Here is a 22,060-nt window from a genome sequence, read left to right as displayed (position 1 = left end):
AGGTCTGAGAACTGCTGCTTTTCCACCCTCCCTTGACCTGGGAGTCAGGTGTGAAGACAGTCTGGCCATTCGGCAGCGCTAATTGTTTAGCTAATTACCTGGAAGAAAAGTAAGACAGGTCCGGATTTGGATTCGAGGTCCAGATTCGACGACGATGGCCGGTGTCGACGCACTCACACGGCAGAATATACACGCTACTGTAACTCCAGCTCGACGGGGGAAGCCTGGGCCCCCCCGGGGGAGAGGAACGCGAAACGGGAATATAAACCCAATCACGGTTTTAAGAGTTTCCCCGGCAATTAAAAGCGCGTCTGCGATCAATTTGAGGCGGCCTGTTTAGGGGGAGATTAGGCGAAATCAACCGTTTTCCGTGTGATTGAGCGCCCACAGCTGCCCGCACCAGCTGACGATGGCGGGCGGCGCGGGGGGGGGGGAGGGGGGAGGGGGGGGGGAGGAGCGCCGGACAGATTAACGAACGGCTAACGGGCCGCGGGAGGTAATTAACTCCTGCCCCTCCACGGCAAACCGCCACGGCAACCGCCACAGGCCGCTCGATCCCCCCCCCGAGGAGCTGCGTTGTGATTGGGCGGGAGGGGTCGAGGGGGGCAGGGCCCTCGAGATTAACGAGCCATTATGCAAAAATCAATCAGGGCCCAGCCCGCTGCCTCAGCCCGGCCTGAGCAGGAGTATTCATAACGATCAACGCAATTATGCAGGTAATGGGGTCAGCGCAGCCAAACCTGCCCTTTTAAACCGCAAATAATTACCAAATACCAAGGCCCATTACGGAGGCCTACAGCGCATTAATCCATTAACCCCCTTCTTAAGAGTATTACGTACATGTTTTCAGTTCATCTACAGGAGAGGAGAGCCATTCATCCTCGCTCCTGTGTCATCTACATCAGGTCTCTCCGTCTGATCTGTGTGCGGGGCTACTGCGTGAGCTCTTCGCCGGAAGCCGCCCCTGTTAGCACGGCGCTAACGTGAAGCTAAGCGCGAGCGTTGACAACGTGCGTTCGGCCAGAGAGCCAGACTCTGCTGTTTACGCAAAGCGTAGATATCCAAACTCACGGTGTTCGTACTTGGCACCCGTTGAAGACATGATCCGTTAACAGAGCTTCATATTTACTGGGGAAATTCACAGTAAATCCCTGGTATTTACAATTTAAACCCAAACAGGCTTAACGTCCTAACATGCGGCAAACCTTTAAAAAATATATATTTATAGATATTTGTATTGTAGCTCACATTCTGAATATATTACCATCTATCTAAACTTTGACCAGATATTCCACCACTGCATACTAATAAGAGGAGAGATCATTTAGTTCCATGAGTATTAAAGCACTACTACGTCTTGGATTAGCATGCAGAAACCTCCTTGCTGTAAGTATGGTGCCCTGACCGTTTAGCCTCTCGTTTGACCATTCTCACTGAGATAAAATAAGCAATAATACGTTTCTAAACTAAAGGTTTTCATAAACAAAGAGCTTCACAGCGACGCATGAACTAAAATCCAAGGGGACACGTTTAACACACAGACTGGGTTAAAATAGCAATTACTGAAGACATCCATCATTCCCAACTAACCAAGTGTACCAACTAACAAACGAGGATTACATGAGACGGGAGAATACGCACTCATGAGACAGAGAGAAAAAAAGTCATTCTTAAGGCCTGGCCACACGTCCAAGACCTATAACCATCACGATGAAGACGTCAACATGCACAGTGCTGAACGATAACGTTCTGTAAACAGCCTCTCGGTTATGTCATCTGCCATTCTGCACATGGCACCCTGTAAATTCGGATGGATTTCGATTGGCTGTCCTTCATGCGTTTTATTGTTTGTGCAGCTGGAATAAAATCACTCTGAAAGTGGTCCCAAAGATATCGTCTGTCACTGTTGTTGTCGTTATAGTTGTATAGTGGTGTGGTGTGGAGTTTTTTGGCCCTCCGCTTGAGAACAATTTTTTTAACTTATAAATCATATTTATAGTTATAGTTAAATCATTATTGGTGTGGACAGGCCTTTGAGCCCTTAAGTATCTGGTCTGGTATATGGTCATGCGAGGACTCGGAACCGTACTGTCCTCTAGGGTCCTCATAGCACTCGTCCCTGTGTTCGATCTGCACTTCGTTGTACGTCGCTCTGGATAAGAGCGTCTGCTAGACGCCTCTAATGTAGTGTAGTGTAGTGTAGTGTAGTGTAATGTAATGTAGTGTAATGTACTGTAGTGTAGTGTAGTGTAATGTAATGTAGTATAATGTACTGTAGTGCAGTGTAATGTAATGTAATGTAGTGTAATGTACTGTAGTGTAGTGTAGTGTAGTGTAATGTAATGTAATGTAGTGTAATGTACTGTAGTGTAATGTAATGTAATGTAATGTAATGTAATGTAATGTAGTGTAGTGTAGTGTAGTGTAGTGTAGTGTAATGTAATGTAATATAATGTAATGTGAAGAAGGAAAGAGACTCACGGAGGCCACAAACAGGTCCCCGATGATCTCGGCGTCGTCCCACTCGGCCACGCGTGAGGACAGGGCGATCTGGAACATGGAGTGGCACTGCAGGATCTCCCGCAGACGGAAGAAGATGGGCCGGATCTTCCGCTGGCTCAGGATCCGAGGGTCTGCCTCCAGCAGGGGCTTCTGGTACTCCTGGGCCAGATCAGAGCAACAACCATCACTAATAATCCTTTAATAAGATGACACTGTTACCTAAAGCAGGGGCGTCAAACTCCAGTCCTACAGGTGTTTGTGGTTTCCTTTCAATTCGCAGCCAATTAAGGCCTTGAGGACAAGGTGTGTGGAGTCTTTAGCCAATGAAAGACTTTGAAATGTATCTCTTGGGCTGAAACACACCAAAAGCCAGCAGACACTGCGGCCCTCCAGGACTGGAGTTTGACACCCCTGATCTAATGTGACATACAGTTGATTAGACTATGCAGGGGACAACCCACACCTGGTGCAATGCAGGGTTAAGGGCCTTGCTCAAGGGCCCAACAGCTGTACAGATCTAACTGTGGCTACATTGAGGCTTGAACCGCCAACCTTTCGGGTTCCAGTCATGTGCCTTAGCCACTAGGCTACAGGCTGCCCAGAGACGCACGCTCACACCTAAATGAAAATGGGTCTTTTGGATCAGACTCATTGTGCTGGTAAGGCACCATAGCAACGGGGAGGGAGGTTCTGCGATATCCCACTTAGGCCTGCGAATCCTCCCTCCTTATTACCTCAGTAATTGGACAAATCAATCCTGGGCTGTTCACTCCCGCCTGGGTGTATTCAATAAGCACAGCTCTAATGGACGGGGAGTGGAGGTGTGAATTTAAGCAGCTCATATCCTATAGCAGGATAAATACACACTCACGCATTTACCCTCCTGACGCACGATAAGCACACACTCTCGCATTCAGTCTCCTAACACAGGATAAACACACACTCTCCTGACACAGGATGAACACACACCCCACACTCTCCCCACACAGGATAAACACACACTCCCACACTCTCCCCACACAGGATAAACACACTCCCACACTCTCCCCACACAGGATAAACACACACTCCCACACTCTCCCCACACAGGATAAACACACACTCCCACACTCTCCCCACACAGGATAAACACACTCCCACACTCTCCCCACACAGGATAAACACACACTCTCCTGACACAGGATAAACACACACTCCTGCATTCACTCTCCCCACACAGGATAAACACACACTCTCCTCACACAGGGTAAACACACACTCCTGTTCACACAGGGTAAACACACACTCCTGTTCACACAGGGTAAACACACACTCCTGCATTCACACACTGTTCTGTCATAGAAATAGCACTATTCTTTATCACACATGTGTTAGGTCTTTAAAACAGAATAAATATTTGATGTTTTTATTTTCTCCTTTCAGCACCATGGATTTAATTCCCTATAAATTTCCTGTAGAAGTCAGACGTGAGTAAATACAATTTCAGATCTGCATACTGTTTGTTTTTCCACATCGTTGGTACATCTGCCACAGTCCCTTGACACAGTCAGTGCTGAATTATAGAGAAGTATGAAGTTTAAACTGCTCAAACGCATAATCAGTAGCCAAAGCGCAGCAACAAAGATTCGCCAAGGAATTAGTTCCCTGACACAAACAAAACTGAAGAGATATGAATAGTCATGCTTTTTAAAATAATTCATCTTTGTTACATTAGCCAATGGCTTATTGACAAAACACCAAGCCGCGTACATGTTAGAAGGGCTCATTTGGAATTAAGTCAGCAACTTTTCTTATTACCATTATCATTTTGTTTTTGTATATTATTTGACAGCCTTGAAATTCTGTGCCCTGAAAGTGAGTAGAAATGCTAAACATCTCATTCGCATCTTTCATTTCTGGCACAAGGAGGATAATATTCAAAAGGAATAATCATATTCAGCAACAAAAGCCACCATAACATAAATCTAGACATAAAAAAAACAGGGCAGGGGTTTCTCAGAGAGAGAGAAAAAATGACATTGATACAGTGGATCCCGTTTCTTTTCATGCCTGTATCTTTCCATCTCGAAAGAGAGATAACAAATACTGCTGCCGTCTCCACTCATGGAGGGTTTGAAAAGAAAAGCGACTGGACGATATCCCGTTTAGAGTACCTGCTCTCTGAAGATTAAGCTGTAAGTGATACGGAAATAGCAGATAAAAGCAGTCTGGCTGGCTCCCAGCTCCATCTTTGATGCTGCTTGTCAGCTATTGCCACCGTTCTTTGGCTGCGGGAAAAACCTCCATTTTGTACATCAGTCGGTAATTTCAAGTCTTTGAAATAATGACTATGAAGACGTGATAACCACACGCGCTCGCTGGCTTTTCCGTTGTGTTTGTGTTTGTGTTTGTGTTTGTGTCCGACACAGAAGATAAATGGAAGAGCCCGGCTGGGACTGGTAAAGGAAACGTGAACCTGGAGTTCGACTGAATGAGTCGCTGATTACAGACAAACAAGGAAACAAGATGGCTGATTGATATGCTCTGCGATATTCATAACTCTGCAAGAGTGTGAGCGTTAGTGCGTATGTGTGTCTGTGCGAGAGGGTGTGAGTGCATGAGTGTGGGTTTTTGCAGTAAGTGTGTGTGTGTGTGTGTGTGTGTGTGTCGGAGTGTTTGTGTGTGCGAGAGTGGGTGTGTACAGTAACAAGGAAGTGGTTAGGGGTGGAATTGGTTACGTTTCTGTGAGTGGCTAGATGTGTGAATGGGGTTGTTTGCGTGTGTTAGGTTGAGAGGTTAGGAGAGTGCGTGTGCGTGGTTAGGAGTGGAATTGGTTACGTTTGTGTGAGTGGTTAGGTGTGTGAATGGGGTTGTTTGGGTGAGTGGGTAGGAGGGGGCGTGGTTGGGTGTGTTAGTTTGGGAGGTCAGGAGAGTGAGTGTGAGTGCTTAGGAGGGGGCGTGGTTGGGTGTGTTAGTTTGGGAGGTCAGGAGAGTGAGTGTGAGTGCTTAGGAGGGGGCGTGGTTGGGTGTGTTAGTTTGGGAGGTCAGGAGAGTGAGTGTGAGTGCTTAGGAGGGGGCGTGGTTGGGTGTGTTAGTTTGGGAGGTCAGGAGAGTGAGTGTGAGTGCTTAGGAGGGGGCGTGGTTGGGTGTGTTAGTTTGGGAGGTCAGGAGAGTGAGTGTGAGTGCTTAGGAGGGGGCGTGGTTGGGTGTGTTAGTTTGGGAGGTCAGGAGAGTGAGTGTGAGTGCTTAGGAGGGGGCGGGGTTGCGTGTTTGACACGCCGTAGTGACTCACCTGCAGGACTCTCTTCAGGGACTCCAGGTAGCTGCGCTCGCTCTGAACGATGGAGCCCAGGATGTGCCGTCGGACGACCTGAGGCCCCGGGGCCAAAGCAGGAGGTCAGACACAAGAACACTGACAGCACACTCAAACTGCACACTGAAACTGCACACTCAAACCTCACACTCAAACCTCACACTCAAACCTCACACTCAAACCTCACACTCAAACCACACACTCAAACCTCACACTCAAACCTCACACTCAAACCATGCACTCAAACCTCACACTCAATCTACACACTCAAACCACACACTCAAACCTCACACTCAAACCTCACACTCAAACCATGCACTCAAACCTCACACTCAAACCTCACACTCAAACCATGCACTCAAACCTCACACTCAATCTACACACTCAAACCACACACTCAAACCTCGCACTCAAACCTCACACTCAAACCATACACTCAAACCTCACAGAGAACCCAAAGCCACAGTCAAAGAGCCATTTTATCAGTGTCTTCATCGACATAAACAGTGTTTGTGATGTAGCATTTTTCTTAAGCGGTAATATTTTAAACCTGCTCACTTTCCCACGGGGCACGATGAAACACGTCTAGAAAGAAATGCGGCAGTTCGATTAACCTTTTCTTTGGCGGCCTGTTACGGGAGTGGATCAGATAGCCGAGCACGTTGTCACAGCGTTTCACATCACACAAAGCAGCGACACCAAACAGCTGCTTATCAGCCTGGCTCTGCGCCGTACGGCTGTGTGGCACCTCACTGACAGTGACTGACACCCAGCGGCACCACGACCAGCAGCAGGGAGAGAGGAGAGAGGGGCATACACACTTTTACACACACACACACACACACTTATACACACACTTATACACACACACTTATACACACACACACACACTTATACACACACCTGCTGGCTGCTCAGTCCGTGGGGCATGGGGCAGAGCTGGGGTGGAGGGTGTTTGGAGTCTGACACGGTCACATCCAGATACCCAGCGTCATCCTCCGTCTCTTCTGCAAGGGCACAGAGACACACAACAGACATTCAGACACACACAACAGACATTCAGAGACACACAACAGACATTCACAGACACACAACAGACATTCAGACACACACAACAGACATTCAGACACACACAACAGACATTCAGAGACACACAACAGACATTCAGAGACACACAACAGACATTCAGAGACACACAACAGACATTCAGACACACACAACAGACATTCAGAGACACACAACAGACATTCACAGACACACAACAGACATTCAGACACACACAACAGACATTCAGACACACACAACAGACATTCAGAGACACACAACAGACATTCAGAGACACACAACAGACATTCAGAGACACACAACAGACATTCAGACACACACAACAGACATTCAGAGACACACAACAGACATTCAAAGACACACAACAGACATTCACAGACACACACAACAGACATTCAGACACGCACAACAGACATTCAGACACACACAACAGACATTCAGAGACACACAACAGACATTCACAGACATTCACAGACACACACAACAGACATTCACAGATACCCCCTCCAGCACCAGCCTCCCTCAAACCCAGAGAAAGCCCCCACTCCCCTGCCATTCTAACTGAGACCAGACACTTTCCTGCCCATAACTTCAGCAAAGTTTAGTTTTCACCAGGTTTCATTCTTAACGCAGTGTTTCTTATTTTATTTTTCCTGGTGGAATGTGTCGATAGTGCGCTGTACTTGCACATTGTACCTGCTAATGCATCCATTAATGCCACAGCTATTGAGGATTACAGTATTCGCAATAATAATTATACTGATAACAAAAATAATTACAGCTTTATACTGCCAAACACATGCGGCTTATGCGGTAAATAGGAATTTGTGAGGATGAAAACAAAACATTTTTTAATTTAAAATCTAAATGCTAATTCTGTGTCCGATTCAATATTTTTCTCCTGTCAGAAGCCTTTTCTCCTGCTCTTTAATCTGTGGTTTACAGGGGCGTACCACCGCTGTCCAGGAACAAACGCTAATCTGCTCACAGTGCAGTCAGGAAGTGTGGGCAATCAACTGCATTCATTTCCTCCAACCATCAAAAGATCTCAGTCATTCCTGAACCTGAGCTCCAACACCAGCTCGACTTCTTCCAATTCACCTAAGCATGTTTAATGCACGTCAAACTAATGTTTCTTTCAGATTCTTCAGCTAAAATCTGTGCAATACCTTTTTCATTAACAGGGGGAAATGTGCTAAAACACTAGCCTAACAATTCAACGGCCAATACAATCATGCAGTATTGTCAAATGTCAACAGCACTGGGTCCTCACTCCAGGTTCTGGAGAGCCACAGTTTTTGTTGTTGCTCAGCACTTAATTGATCAATTAAGGCCGTTAATTACACAGTTATCTCGCCTCACCTGGTTTCTGAAATCAAGGTGAAAACAACAGAGCAGCGCGCCCTGCGGCTGGTACAGAGGGTCAAAGTTCAGGCCAGCTCTCGGCGCAGAGACAGGCGCAGACGTGGGGATTACCCGAGTTGTCCTTCTTGTGCAGGAAGGCCACCTTACGTAGCATGGCTATCCTGGTCTTCTCAATCCCATCTTTAGTCCCGTTCCTGGCTGCCTTCATCAGCTGCTGCACCTGGGATTAGCGTGGGAAGACCACGGCAAAACGGGGAGATGAAACGATAGATAAAGAGGCAGATAGAGAGAGAGAGAGAGAGAAGGAGAGAAAAAGGAGGTCAGGCACGTTGATCTGGGAGGACGTGCTTCTGTTCCGAGAGGTCCGCGAGACGGAATAGCGGGTTTGGGTAGTGGATTCCCCTCTCAGAGTTCCTATTCCGCTTTCTACGGAAGATCTGAGCGGAGGGGCTTCAGCCACCGAGCCGTGGGACGGGATCAGACTTATCAGAACCGCTCCGGCTCTCAGCGGTGGAGAATGTGGGACCGGACAGGACGGCTGTGCCAAAGGTGCCCGCTCTGTCTCCACAGGCAAGGAGAGTGGAGTGCGCTTCCGCCCCTCGTTTCTCCGGAAAGTCCCCGACTTTAAAAAACCGGGCGGACTCCCGTCCGCAGTAACTCAGCGGAAAAGCCATTTCATGCGCAACTCCAGGATCCACAATAATTCACTTGGAGTACTTGCCGACGCCTCTGTGCCACTTTCTCTGGGTATTTATGTCTTAAAAGAGAATATTAATGTGTCCCCAGTTTCTGCTTTGGAGGAGGAAACTCGGGACACGCAGCTTCTTTTCGAGGCTGCGAGGCTTTCAAACAGCTTTCGCAGTTTCTGATCTGAGAAACACAGCAGCGTACGCAGCATCACTAACATTATCGACAGAAATACGGGCAATTCAGAAGGCCAGTGTCATCGTCCCTGATTAACTGGCATAACACAGCAGGCTGACCATCAGAACCTCTTACCACTGGAGAGCTTTTTCTCGCTGCACGTTTTTTTTAAACCACTGGGGATTTTTAAAAACATATTTTTAGCACATTTGCTGTTTTTTTGGGGGAATTCAGATTTAGCACTTTCCCAAATTCCCTATTTCCTGTTTTTTTTATTTTTATTTTTTTCTATTTCTGTCTTCCTGAGTAGCCGCGCTCGTGTAAACTGAAAGTGACCCGGGGCGGAGCTGACGGAGCAGCCGGACAGATGGGGGCCGGTGACACGCACACACAAACACACGGCAGGGGTCCGCGGTGGCGGGACCGCGTCCTGCCCAACCGCCCCCCCCAGGAGAGGTACCTTGGTGTCATAGCTCTGCCTGATCTGGGTGACGTCTCTGCCCCCGAGCCTCATAGCCAGCTCGCGCTTGGTCTTGGCGCAACGCTCCTTCAGCCGGCGAACATCTGGAGGCAGCTGCGGGGCGTTGCCATGGCAGCGGTGCGCGCAGACGTAAGCGGGGTGGGGGTGGGGGGGTGGGGGTGAGGGGGGGGTGAGGGGGACGTGGATCAGGTGAGGGGAGTAGCGTGTGCAGGGTGGAGAGGTAGAGACACAAAAAACAGAAACGGAGACAAATATGGAGATGGAGATGGAGATGGAGATGGAGGGAGAGAAAAAAAAGAGGAAAGTGTCAAGGCAAGACAGGCAAGGCCGGTGAGTCACAGGATGTAAAAGAACAACGAGACACAGGCTGAGACGGACACTAGGTCAGTCGTCCGCAGGGCGGTGCACAGAGACTGAGGCAGCAAACGCTTACGGGGAACAGCTTCTTATCATTCAGTTCAAATCATCCCAGCATGCAGCGCTTCTCAGACAACGAGGGTTAATGGGGACTAGCCACAGGACTCAAACACGGCTGAAATCTCGAGTGCCTTACGCATCCGAATTTGAAATGAACACTAGCTTATGGTTCACACAATATCCCTTTTGTCTGACAATGCTTTTATTTCAGTGACAGCAAGAAGGCAGGCTTGCGGAAAGAGCAGAAGTGGTGCCAAGCCAAAATGAAAAAAAAAAAATCCTGAAAAGCGATGGAAGCAATTGGCTTCATAATGACAGCGTGTGTTAATTGACTATTTTGCGAGTTTAAGTGCGTGCCAAATGACCGGGCATCTTTGTTACGGCCAATATCCTGTCGGCTAACGGCACCTGGCGAATACTGCGCTCACACATTTGTAATTCTGAAGGTCTGCGATAATTGGCTAGACTTATTCAATGCTAATAAAACGGTGACTCATTGAATCGCGCTGTCGTCACCGACGACTGACCGAAACTTAAATCAACTGAGTCTCCAGCTCGGAGGAGAGCGCTCTCGGGTTTCTGCCAAACTGACGGCGCTCAAATATAACACTTATGCAGTTAACTGTTAATCAGGTTATGCAGAACATACTGCAAAACGTCAGTGTCTGAACAAGCTTTCTGGTCTCGTAATAAGACATAAAATATTAAGGAGGACATATTAGCTTGTTTTAAGTTAATGTTAAAACAAGAATCTTTTGTAATGCTTGACAAGTGAAATGTTCTTATTCCATTGGTAAAACTGTCTTACCTCATTGGCAATATTTCCATCTTAAAGTATTTCGCAAAAGAGTAAAAGAAATACGATTTTAAGGTTCATAATAGGACTAAAGTACTCGTTATTATTGAGTTTTTTGCAGTGCAGGAAAAAATATTCAGAAGCTGAATATTACTTCACTTTAAATTACTTTGGGACACTCTGCATGTGATTCCCCTTTCTCTAGGATGAACCATTCGTCAAGCATCTCAATCACAGGGTAACTTAATAGAGAGACCAAACATATTTACCAAACGTACCAGACTTACCAAATCTTATAAAACTACATCCGCAATGTGCATACCAATGTAGTAAACCAAACACTTTAACTTTGTGTTATAACATAACATTTCAAAATAAACACATGCCCAAAATGATGCAAACAATATAGAAAGAATATGGTAAAAAGACCATAAAAAAAGACCCATTACTGACCAAGCAGTCAGGAAGAACCTGAAGGAAGTCAAGAAAAGAAAAGATTCTCAGAACACACTCTAATTCACAACACATAATTGCAACAAGGAATCTTTAGAATGTCACATTTTACTCCACAGCACAACGTAACACAAAGAGCAAATAACAAGGTAAGAGCATTATAAACATTTCAATTTCAGACAAACTTTACTGAAGCGTCTGCAGAGCACACGGCTCGATCTGACAAACACCCGAGAGCTACGGTATGTCACAATGCCTGAAAAGCTACCAGCATTTCTACCCTAAATCGGGGGTAGGGGGGATTAGCACTGCGCTAGCCTACGACGCAACAACTCGATGTTGCACACTTGCCTGTGGGAGACCGGTTGAGCTACACCACCACGGGGCCTCGGATAGAGACCGAGAGCTGAGGGAGTGAGCCGGCCGGGAGAGGGAGAGCTGGACCTGGGGCCGTGCGGAGGAGAGAGTGCGTCAAGGGCGGCACAGAAGAGACTGAGACGGAGAGACTCGTTCTGCGGCACGCCACTCGGGAAAGGGGCATGTGAAACGGAGGGGGAAGTCCGTGGAGGGGAAGTAGAACTGAAAGAGACTTCTGCCTCTCCGCTGGCTTGGACAGCGATGGCAGCGGTTCGCCGTGTTAGGCACCAGCTGGGCTGCACATCGCTGAGGGAGGCCGTGTCTGATCCTCCCGGCAGTTTAACGGCTGTCTGAGAGATTAAGCGCTGGCTGCTGCAAGTGCAATGAAACCACCAGCGACTCATTACATTAGTTATGGGCTGTGTTCGAAGCCGCATACTTAGCGTACTACTCGTACTTCATCCCCGCGAAAATCAGGCTGAAATTTAGTATGAGAAGTACGCTCGTATGCTTTGAAACACAGTCGTAGTTATTTCACACCCAAGAACAAGTGTGTATGTTTCTTCTTCTTTTTTCTTGTTGTTGTTCTTCTATTTTTTAATCAGCGCGTTGATGTTACATAACTTAATTATGATTTTACTGTTACACCTTATGAAATATCTGGCCACGGATAATTAGCAGACACGCAACCACAGTTTGTTTACCTCTTATTATAAAATGTGTGTGTGTGTGTGCATCCGCATGTGTGTGTGTGCTTATTCTGAATGTAAACACATTTTAATGCATTGTTATTTTTAGTCAGCCACTCGTCCACACTGTTGGCAAATGCTGCCCCCTTGTGGAATGTATTCAGACTGCAGTGCGATTAAAGGCCATTGCATCAGCCTTTGAACACGGGCAGATTTCACCCTGAAAGCCTGCAGTTAGAAGTGTCAGGATGGGCAGATCCTGGAAGACTGGCACGGTGGGTTCCTTGTAGAACAGACCCGACTAAAACATTACATATATAGGGAAACAAAAACATTCTTCAGCTGTAATTTGGGAACTCTTAAGAAATAAATCAGATCACACAAATTAATGGGGTAGTTAAATAATTACTAGTAGAGCACAAATTGGCAAGGTCATAGCTGATATGGGTTCAGAATTCCTTCATTTATAATATATTTGGGCATCACATGGAAGGTCAAGTGTTTATCTTTCAGGAAGTACTACCCAAGAAGTCACATTTTTCCATGATGTTTTAGCATTTGGTAAATGGTTGGCATTTATAGAGCGCCTTTATCCAAAGCGCTGTACAATTGATGCTTCTCCATTCACCCATTCATACACACACTCACACACCGACGGCGATTGGCCGCCATGCGAGGCGCCGACCAGCTCGTCAGGAGCATTTGGGGGTTAGGTGTCTTGCTCAGGGACACTTCGACACAGCCCGGGCGGGGGATCGAAACCGGCAACCCTCCGACTGCCAGACGACTGCTCTTACTGCCAGAGCCACGTGATTAATCACAGATAAGTGTGGCCAGATATTTCCCCCAGAAGCAGTAGTCCTGATAATCTTTCAGCAGCTGCTTCCTTTTCCCCCGTCAGACTCAGTCAGGAATGTGCAGAAGGGCCTGTTTATGTGTTACCGCCGTGATGCAAGATGGCCGTGATACACACCGCCCTCCCACGCTACGCTACCCTTAGCGCTTCGCCCCTCCGTCTGTGGGAGTCTACACGGAGCGGGGCTGCGCAGAACGAGGTTAGTGTAAACAGGGGCGTGATTCTGCGCGGGCCGGGCGAAGACGACCCCGCGGGTCCTTACCTTGCTGCGGGCGGGCGGCGCTCTGCTGTCGGTGTCGGAGTGCTCGTCATAGCTCTCAAACTCACTGGAGCTCCAGCCGTTGTCCGCGCCCTCCGACTTCTGCACGTCTTCATATATCAGGGTTTCTGACGGACAGAGGGGAGAGGGTAACACCGCCGCTAACACACACACACACTCACACACTCACAAATATATATATACACACACACACACACACATATATATACACACACACACACACACACATATATATATATATACACACACACACACTCACACACTCACAAATATATATATATATATACACACACACACACACTCACAAATATATATATACACACACATACATGCTTAGATACACACACTCACACACACACATATATATATATATATATATATATACACACACTCACACACAAACACACACACATATATATACACACACAAACACACACACGCACACACATATACACACACACGTAGATACACACACTCACACACAAACACACACACACGCATAGATACACACAGACACAAACGCACATACAGACATGCACACACACAGGCATGTACACACACATGCATGCAAACACATACAGACACATATACACCCACAGACACACACGCACACACACACACAAACAGACAAACCACATTGCTGACACATCACAAAATCGCAGCATGCATCCGACGACAACCTGCTCATCAGCCCAGCACGAGTTACACTGCAATATAAACATAGCATAGGTAGCTAAATAAACACACAGAAATGCAAGCAAGCAAGCAAGCACACACACACACACACACACACACACAAAACCTTCATAACTGACACAGTGACACATAAACCCAGCGTGAAGAGTACAGACAATATTCCCGTCCATAACCCACATATACAGCCCGGCAGCAGGGGTCCAGCGGTACTGACACCACCCCCGACGTTCAGGCCTACAGACCTACAGACCCGGGTCAGCGCACTCACCTTCATCTTCAGGAGTGAGGAGGCCCTCGAAGGGCACGTCGTCGTAGATCACGTCCGGGCTCTCTGTTTCAGCGGGGGCCTGGGGTTCGAGCGGCGTCTGGCCTGGGGGAGAGAGAGGGAGAGAGGGCACGCCCTGTGGGCCTTGCTGCTGTAGATCGCGATGGTGTGGGACTCCCTGCAGTCTGCAGTTTCTCTCTCTCCCTCTACCTCTCTATATCTATCTCTCCCGCTTCCTCTATGTCTATCTCTCCCTCTCTCTTTCTCTCTCTTTCTCGCTCTCTCTCTCTCCCCCCTCTCTCTGTGTCTATCTCTCTCTTTCTCTCCCTCTCTTTGTCTATGTCTATCTCTCTCTCTCTCTCATGGGGGCTGAACAGAGAAGGGGGTGGGGGTGGGGGGGGGGGGGGAGTGCTTGCAACTGCCAATTTGGTAGTGCAGTGGAGTCAGCAGGAGTTGTTTTTCGAGAGTCTCATTGACCAACTTGACATTCCAGAGAGATTTCAGAGTGGTAAACATTCTTCCCCCACGTCTAACACTGTTTCTAAACCAAGGTTTGGGCCTTCAGCTCATACATGATTCAAATCATTTACAATAATCCTTCAGCTGAAACACAATTCAAATCGTTTAAAATAATCACACGATTCAAATAATTTAAAATAATCCTTCAGCTCAAACACAATTCAAATCGTTTAAAATAATCACACGATTCAAATCATTTAAAATAATCCTTCAGCTCAAACACAATTCAAATCGTTTAAAATAATCACATGATTCAAATCATTTAAAATAACCTTTCAACTCAAACACAATTCAAATCATTTAAATTGATCCTTCAGGTCATACACGATACAAATCATTTAAAATAGTCCTTCAGTTTATACACAATTCAAATCATTTAAAATAATCCTTCAACTCACAGACTATTCAAATCATTTAAAATATTCCTTCAGCTCATACATGATTCAAATAATTTAATATCATCACACGATTCAAATTACTTAAAATAATCCTTTGACTCATACAGGATTCAAATAATTTAAAACAATCCTTCAGTTTATACGTAATTCAAATCATTTAAAACAATCCAGGCTTGGCATTACTGGTTTATTACTTACTACTTGTGTATTATTAGCATTGACTGGTCCAGTGTCAAATTATTATCTGTGTGTTTGTGAGTGTGTGTGTAAGGGCATGTGTGTTTTTTAGTTAGTGTTCTTTCCAGCAGTTTCTTCTGTTATTATGCACTATGCATTATTTAATATTTTATTTTTCTAGTCTGGCTTTCGAAAAACTATTTTCTACATGCAAGGGGAATGAAATTCAATATCCACAAATAAAACAAGTATTTCCCCGGTGGTGTTCCTGGCCAATAAAAAACAGCACACAAGACATGTTTCTGGTCAAGCCTGTGGGGAGTAGGGAGCTGCCTAGGAAGTTTGACAGGCAACCAGAATGTTGCAGGTTTAACTCCCATGCTGGCCAATGCTGCTCCAGTATCTTTGCCTGGCCCCCATAATTCAAGCGAATATAATTGATATTGCACTCAAAAATATATAATTCAATGTGAAACACAGTATATATTCCTGTCGAATTCTCCAAGCATTTAAAAAATAATGAGCTACAAATAAAAAAGGCTTTGCGATCGCTCTGAGAACACTGCGTTCCAAGGCATTAAGTCATAATTCAACATAAATTCCACTTCCTTTCATCAGCGCTCCTATAAATAAGTGATAAAGCATCAATAGTTCATTTTAGCAAAGAAGCCAACGAGTTCTGAACATATTTCTTAGCCTTTGGCACCCACAGCTATCCTGGAAGTTATTGAAAAATTCAACAAGAACAAAAAGCAGAACTTTTCCAGAAAGTTTCTGTTTTATCACGTCTCATCTTTATCGAGAAGGAACGTGCATCAAATATCTGTTTTTATCACCTGATTGCATCAGATCGACTGGCTTATCGCCAACATCAGCCTTTAGCTCTCTAACACTTATTCATGAGACCAGAATCCCGCCAGAGTAACTGCAATGTGCTGTCAGTCATTGTCCTGATTCACTCAGCAAAGGCTCAGACCAATGAAAGCAATGTGATTGTTTTAAATGTGTGCATCCTTATGAAGTATTTGTCTGTCCAGCCATTCTGGCCTTGAAGAAATGCAACTCGCATCACACACTAAATTACAGTAGGATTAAGCGTACCAACCATTTACTGGCTGACTTCTCCTACAGGTTCAGTAATGGGTGGAAGCTTTAAGACTGGTATGGGACACGATCTGTGTCATTTTAAAATTTGTATTTTTATGCAGATTGCAGAGCATTCAATTATGTTAACCAAATTTATTGAGTGTATTTATTTTGTGTTTTTTATTATGGGCCATTGAATCAAATTAGCTGATTGAAATAGTAGATGAGTAATGAATTATTCCTGTGAAGGACTTTAATTGTGCTGTTGATTTTTCTGAAGGGCGAAGCAGTCGCACACTTGCGGCAGATGGAAAGCAGATGTTAGGGCAGACTGTTAAAGTTGAATTCCATTCCTGGGAGGAGAGCTCTGTTGTGACAGACTCACAGGACACACACAGTACAAAGTACAGACACACAGGACACACACAGTACAAAGTACAGACTCACAGGACACACACAGTACAAACTACAGACACACAGGACACACACAGTACAAAGTACAGACTCACAGGACACACACAGTACAAAGTACAGACACAGTACAAACTACAGACACACAGGACACACACAGTACAAAGTACAGACACAGTACAAACTACAGACACACAAGACACACACAGTACAAAGTACAGACACACAGGACACACACAGTACAAAGTACAGACACAGTACAAAGTAGAGACACACAGGACACACACAGTACAAAGTACAGATACACAGGACACACACAGTACAAAGTATAGACTCACAGGACACACACAGTACAAAGTACAGATACACAGGACACACACAGTACAAAGTACAGACACACAGGGCACACACAGTACAAAGTACAGACTCACAGGACACACACAGTACAAACTACAGACACACAGGACACACACAGTACAAAGTACAGACTCACAGGACACACACAGTACAAAGTACAGACACAGTACAAACTACAGACACACAGGACACACACAGTACAAAGTACAGACACAGTACAAACTACAGACACACAAGACACACACAGTACAAAGTACAGACACACAGGACACACACAGTACAAAGTACAGACACAGTACAAAGTAGAGACACACAGGACACACACAGTACAAAGTACAGATACACAGGACACACACAGTACAAAGTATAGACTCACAGGACACACACAGTACAAAGTACAGATACACAGGACACACACAGTACAAAGTACAGACACACAGGGCACACACAGTACAAAGTACAGACTCACAGGACACACACAGTACAGAGGGCAGACAAGACAGACAGACACAGTACAAAGGAGGTTCAGCACTAGTTTTCTGAGTGGGTGCAAACGCCATCCTCAAAACCACATCACAAACATCACCAGTGTGTCTTAATGGAGACCAAGTATAGAACTGATCTCAGGATCTATCCAGCTAACTCCACCGTGCCCTCTCTGATTGTTTGTGCAGTGCCTCTGCGGATGTTCTGTGAATGATGAAAACCCAGGGCAACTGTTTGGTTTGATATGCTGGCATTTTATGAATCAGCCTCATTTTCACAGGCTGCACTCTTCAGACAGTTAATCTCTAGACTGAATCACAGTCCAGATAGTGATTACAAGCCAATTAGATCTATAAATAAGTCAGTCTTAACAAGTTTAAGATCATATATTTATAACCTTTTTACCAAACGACACAAAAAAAAAAGATTTCTGCATGACACGGGGGCGACATGGCTCAGGCAGTAAGAGCAGTCGTCTGACAGTTGGAGGGTTGCCGGTTCGATCCCCCGCCTGTGTCGAAGTGTCCCTGAGCAAGACACTTAACCCCCAAATGCTCCTGACGAGCTGGTCAGCGCCTTGCATGGCAGCCAATCGCCGTTGGTCTGTGAGTGTGTGTATGTGTATGAATGGGTGAATATGAAGCATCAATTGTAAAGTGCTTTGGATAAAGGCGCGATATAAATGCCTGCCATTTACTATTTACATGGGATATTCGACAGTGACAGAGTATAGCTGTAGATACAGCGGCACTGATTGCCATTTTATCCAGCCTTTCTTTGAGTGGAGTACACACACGTCACTGCTGGGCCAGAGAACAGAACCTGCTGGACTGATTCTGGAGCTGTAACACTGCAGCTAATTTCAGGAAAGCAGCAGCAGTCCAACAAAAAGTCCTGGACGGGAACATAAACAGGAAATATTTTCAAAGTTTATCTCATAAATTGAGGCCATATATAGGGACACTTCACGGAGGCCTCAAAACAATGGCAACTGCACCAAATGAAATAAACAGGAATAAATCTGCTCTATTATGACAGATGCAGCCGCAGAGATATTCACACCTCTCCTGTCCTGGCATCTCCCAGCGTTTACTGCTCCAACTGTTCTCTAACGTTCTTATTCGCTGCCTTCTTGCTGACTTTGCTCCATTCACACGTCCAAAAGAGCCCACACCCCAGGTAGACGTGTAAGTAATCGTTTTTACGGCAGCAGGAATTTTTTAAAATCGCCGGACCGTGCCGCGGTCTCCAGCGCGGGGTTTCTGCTCCCTAATCGAGATGGATGACTGGCGGGCGGGCGGCAGGCGGGCGGGTTGGCCGGATCGAGGGGCCCGGGGGAGTCCCACAGCCGGCCCGTAATCAGCTCCGCGCTCCTCGAAGGTCTCCTCCAGAAACCCACTTACGGCTGCAGGAGCAGAGGGGTCAGGCAGGAGAGAGGAGTGACCTTGGCCCCCGGTCGATAAACGCTAAACACGCTCCCGTTACAGAACGTTCACGTTTCCATAGCGACCGCAGTCTGCAACGAGGTCTCACCTGTCGCCTTGGTGATGTTTTTTGTTTTGGGGGGGGGGGGGGGGTTCAGGGCTGGGGGGGGGGGGGGTTGTGGTGTCAGGGAGATGGGATATTTGAGCTAAATTTTGGCTAACATATGGCTAAAGTCAAGGATGTACTGTAAATAAGCAGTGCCTTGGAATTAAACCCACGACCTTGGGAGTTGTACGCCCAGTTCCCAGAGTACCATGCAACACTGCCACACACACACACACACACACACACACACACACACTACTCCTAGCAGTGGCAGGGATGTACCTGGGTTGGCTCAAACTACTGTTTACATCCCCAGACTGGCCCTGAGGGAATGTGTGCCTCTGTGCGGGCGAAGGGCGAGTTCAGACACCACACTGAACCATTCCGGGGACCGTGTGGAGAGCTGGGCTGAACAGACACACACACACACACAACCGCAAACATCGTCACGGCAACACAACGGTCACAGGCAATGGCTGCAGGGACAGGTTATCCGTTAATATGTGTCAGTGTTCTGGAGTAACAGTTAAGCTGTAAGACTTTGAAATGGGAGGTTATGGGTTCGAAGCCCAGCTGGATCTCAACCTGAACTGAATGGAACTGAAGGGGCAGCCTGTAGCCTAGTGGCTAAGGTGCATGACTGGGAATTATAAATATGATTATAAATAAAAACAAAATATTGAACAGTGAACATTTTAGACACTTAAACAAGCAAATGGACAGCAGCAGAGGTGACTGTGTCTCTTGAGGTGTTTTTTGGCATGTTAAACACACCTTTTTGTAAACCGTTTTGGTTAAAAGCATCAGCCGAATAACTAAATTGCAAATTGCATTCCTCAGTCATATTAGAAAATGCTTCAGCGACCCCATGTCCAGGTTGGCCGCGGAAACAGTGTCCTATTTTGAAAAGAGCCCACCTTCCCTAAGATGATGACCGAGCATCGTTTTGACCTTGAGGAAGCCTGCTCGCTCTCAGCCTGCACAATTGATTTTTAAAAAGGTTTAAAAAGGTTTATTTTACGGTCGATAGATTTTATATCACACCACATTGTGGCACAAGAAGGATTACTGGACAGGAATAGCCTGACTGCCAAGACTGCAGACAGAGTTATCCATTCAAAGCATACTTGTCTCTAGCCATTATTGGATAGAGAAAAATAATATCGGCATCTCTCAAGTATTTGGTGGTGAGAAGTTGGAAGAAGACTCCACCCACTGCACCAACTGTGATTGGATTTAAATGTGGACCAAAATTTTATTCTGGTAGCATACTTGTCTTGTCTAAATCCTTAAACATAGTGAAGTCCTAAGCATTACCACAGTGGAAGAGCCAATACCAGACTTTCACCATTAAACGTGAAAGGATATTAATCAAAGTTGCGATATAATTGCCAGAGTTCTTATGACACCAGTCGAAGAATGTATGAACAGTAAAAAAAAAAAAGATTTGCCAGTAACCCGCAATATGAGACTGCCATTTTAAGAACGCAGCAGAACAAACAATACACCGTGATCCGTGAAAGAATGCGCTGCAGCAGAGACCTTCTTTTGGATGTGGAGAAAGCGGTCGTCGTGTTGTCAGGCCTCCAGTGAGGTACGGCGGTGACTGTGTCTGAGTGATCAGCCAGATGATCACACCTCCCGCCGTGGGGCAGAATCTGACCTCCTACAGCAGGGGTGTCCTGGCGGTCGAGCTGCACGCTCACGCCTGTTTTCCGTTCTGGTTCCTCAGTGGTGGAATGACTTGCCTACCACTGTCAGGACGGCAGAATCCCTCCCCCTATTTCGACGCAGACTCAAAACACACCTTTTCAAACTCTACCTTAGTCCTCCCTCCTGATTTCCCCCGCCCCCCCTTTCTGATATCCCTATCCTCCTTGTCTAACCCCCCAAAACAAAAAAAATTGCACTTATGATAACTATATGTTTAGAACAGCATTTCATGTGTATTTTCCTAGTTATGGATGTGATGCTTTGACTTGTGGAAGAACCTATGCACTTGTAAATCGCTTTGGATTAAAAGCGTCTGCCAAATGACAATGTAAATGTAAATGCCCTGGGCATGTGTGGGCATGTGTGTGTGCAGGTTAGTGTTTCCTGCAGTTACCCTGGCTAAATGAGCCGAACTGTCTGTACACACCAACACTGGTTCACTCATAGATTAGACCGCAGATAAACTGTATCACACAGGGACACAAGAACAGTCTTCCACTGCATTGAATGCACTAATCAACAAATGTAGCTAAAATGAGCCATCCATCCATTATCTTAACCCGCTTATCCTGAACAGGGTTGCAGGGGGGCTGGAGCCTATCCCAGCATACACTGGGTGAAAGGCAGGAATACACCCTGGACAGGTCGCCAGTCCATCGCAGGGCACACACACCATTCACTCACACACTCATACCCACGAGCAATTTAGACTCTCCAATCAGCCTGACCTCTTCGGACTGTGGGAGGAAACCGGAGTACCCAGAGGAAACCCCACGCGAACACGGGGAGAACATGCAAACTCCGCACAGAGAGGCCCCGGTCGACCGGGATTCGAGCTAATTAAATAACTATCCCTATCATGCCAGAAGTGGCATGAAAACCATAAACGGATACAGCCCTCATTGCACACCTCTATCCAGACTTCACAGTGTCAAAAAAATCTGCAGAAATTTCACCCAGAATCCAGGTGTGGAAAGAACGCCTTGGGCTGTTTGAACACACCGA

The 22,060-nt window shown here is 46.2% G+C and overlaps 1 protein-coding gene across 9 annotated transcripts in view; it reads right to left on the bottom strand.

Annotated features, from left to right (window-relative positions):
- arhgef10lb (Rho guanine nucleotide exchange factor (GEF) 10-like b) overlaps positions 1–22,060 on the bottom strand; it is a 131,079-nt gene that overhangs the window by 82,017 nt on the left and 27,002 nt on the right. For 6 of the 9 annotated variants that reach the window (XM_061257622.1, XM_061257626.1, XM_061257625.1 and 3 more), the window contains exons 6-13: positions 14,382–14,483; positions 13,400–13,524; positions 11,236–11,253; positions 9,549–9,662; positions 8,336–8,444; positions 6,698–6,801; positions 5,774–5,851; positions 2,482–2,661 (exon numbers count right to left, since the gene is read on the bottom strand). In XM_061257622.1, the coding sequence (XP_061113606.1) occupies positions 2,482–2,661; positions 5,774–5,851; positions 6,698–6,801; positions 8,336–8,444; positions 9,549–9,662; positions 11,236–11,253; positions 13,400–13,524; positions 14,382–14,483 (830 nt within the window). The remainder of the gene's footprint in view (positions 1–2,481; positions 2,662–5,773; positions 5,852–6,697; positions 6,802–8,335; positions 8,445–9,548; positions 9,663–11,235; positions 11,254–13,399; positions 13,525–14,381; positions 14,484–22,060) is intronic. The other 3 variants (XM_061257621.1, XM_061257629.1, XM_061257624.1) reach the window with 2 other exon arrangements.

This window comes from Conger conger, chromosome 10, assembly GCF_963514075.1.
Source record: "Conger conger chromosome 10, fConCon1.1, whole genome shotgun sequence".
NCBI lineage: Eukaryota > Metazoa > Chordata > Actinopteri > Anguilliformes > Congridae > Conger > Conger conger.
Note: the sequence above shows the minus strand (reverse complement) of the source record. Positions and strands in the feature narration are given on the sequence as shown.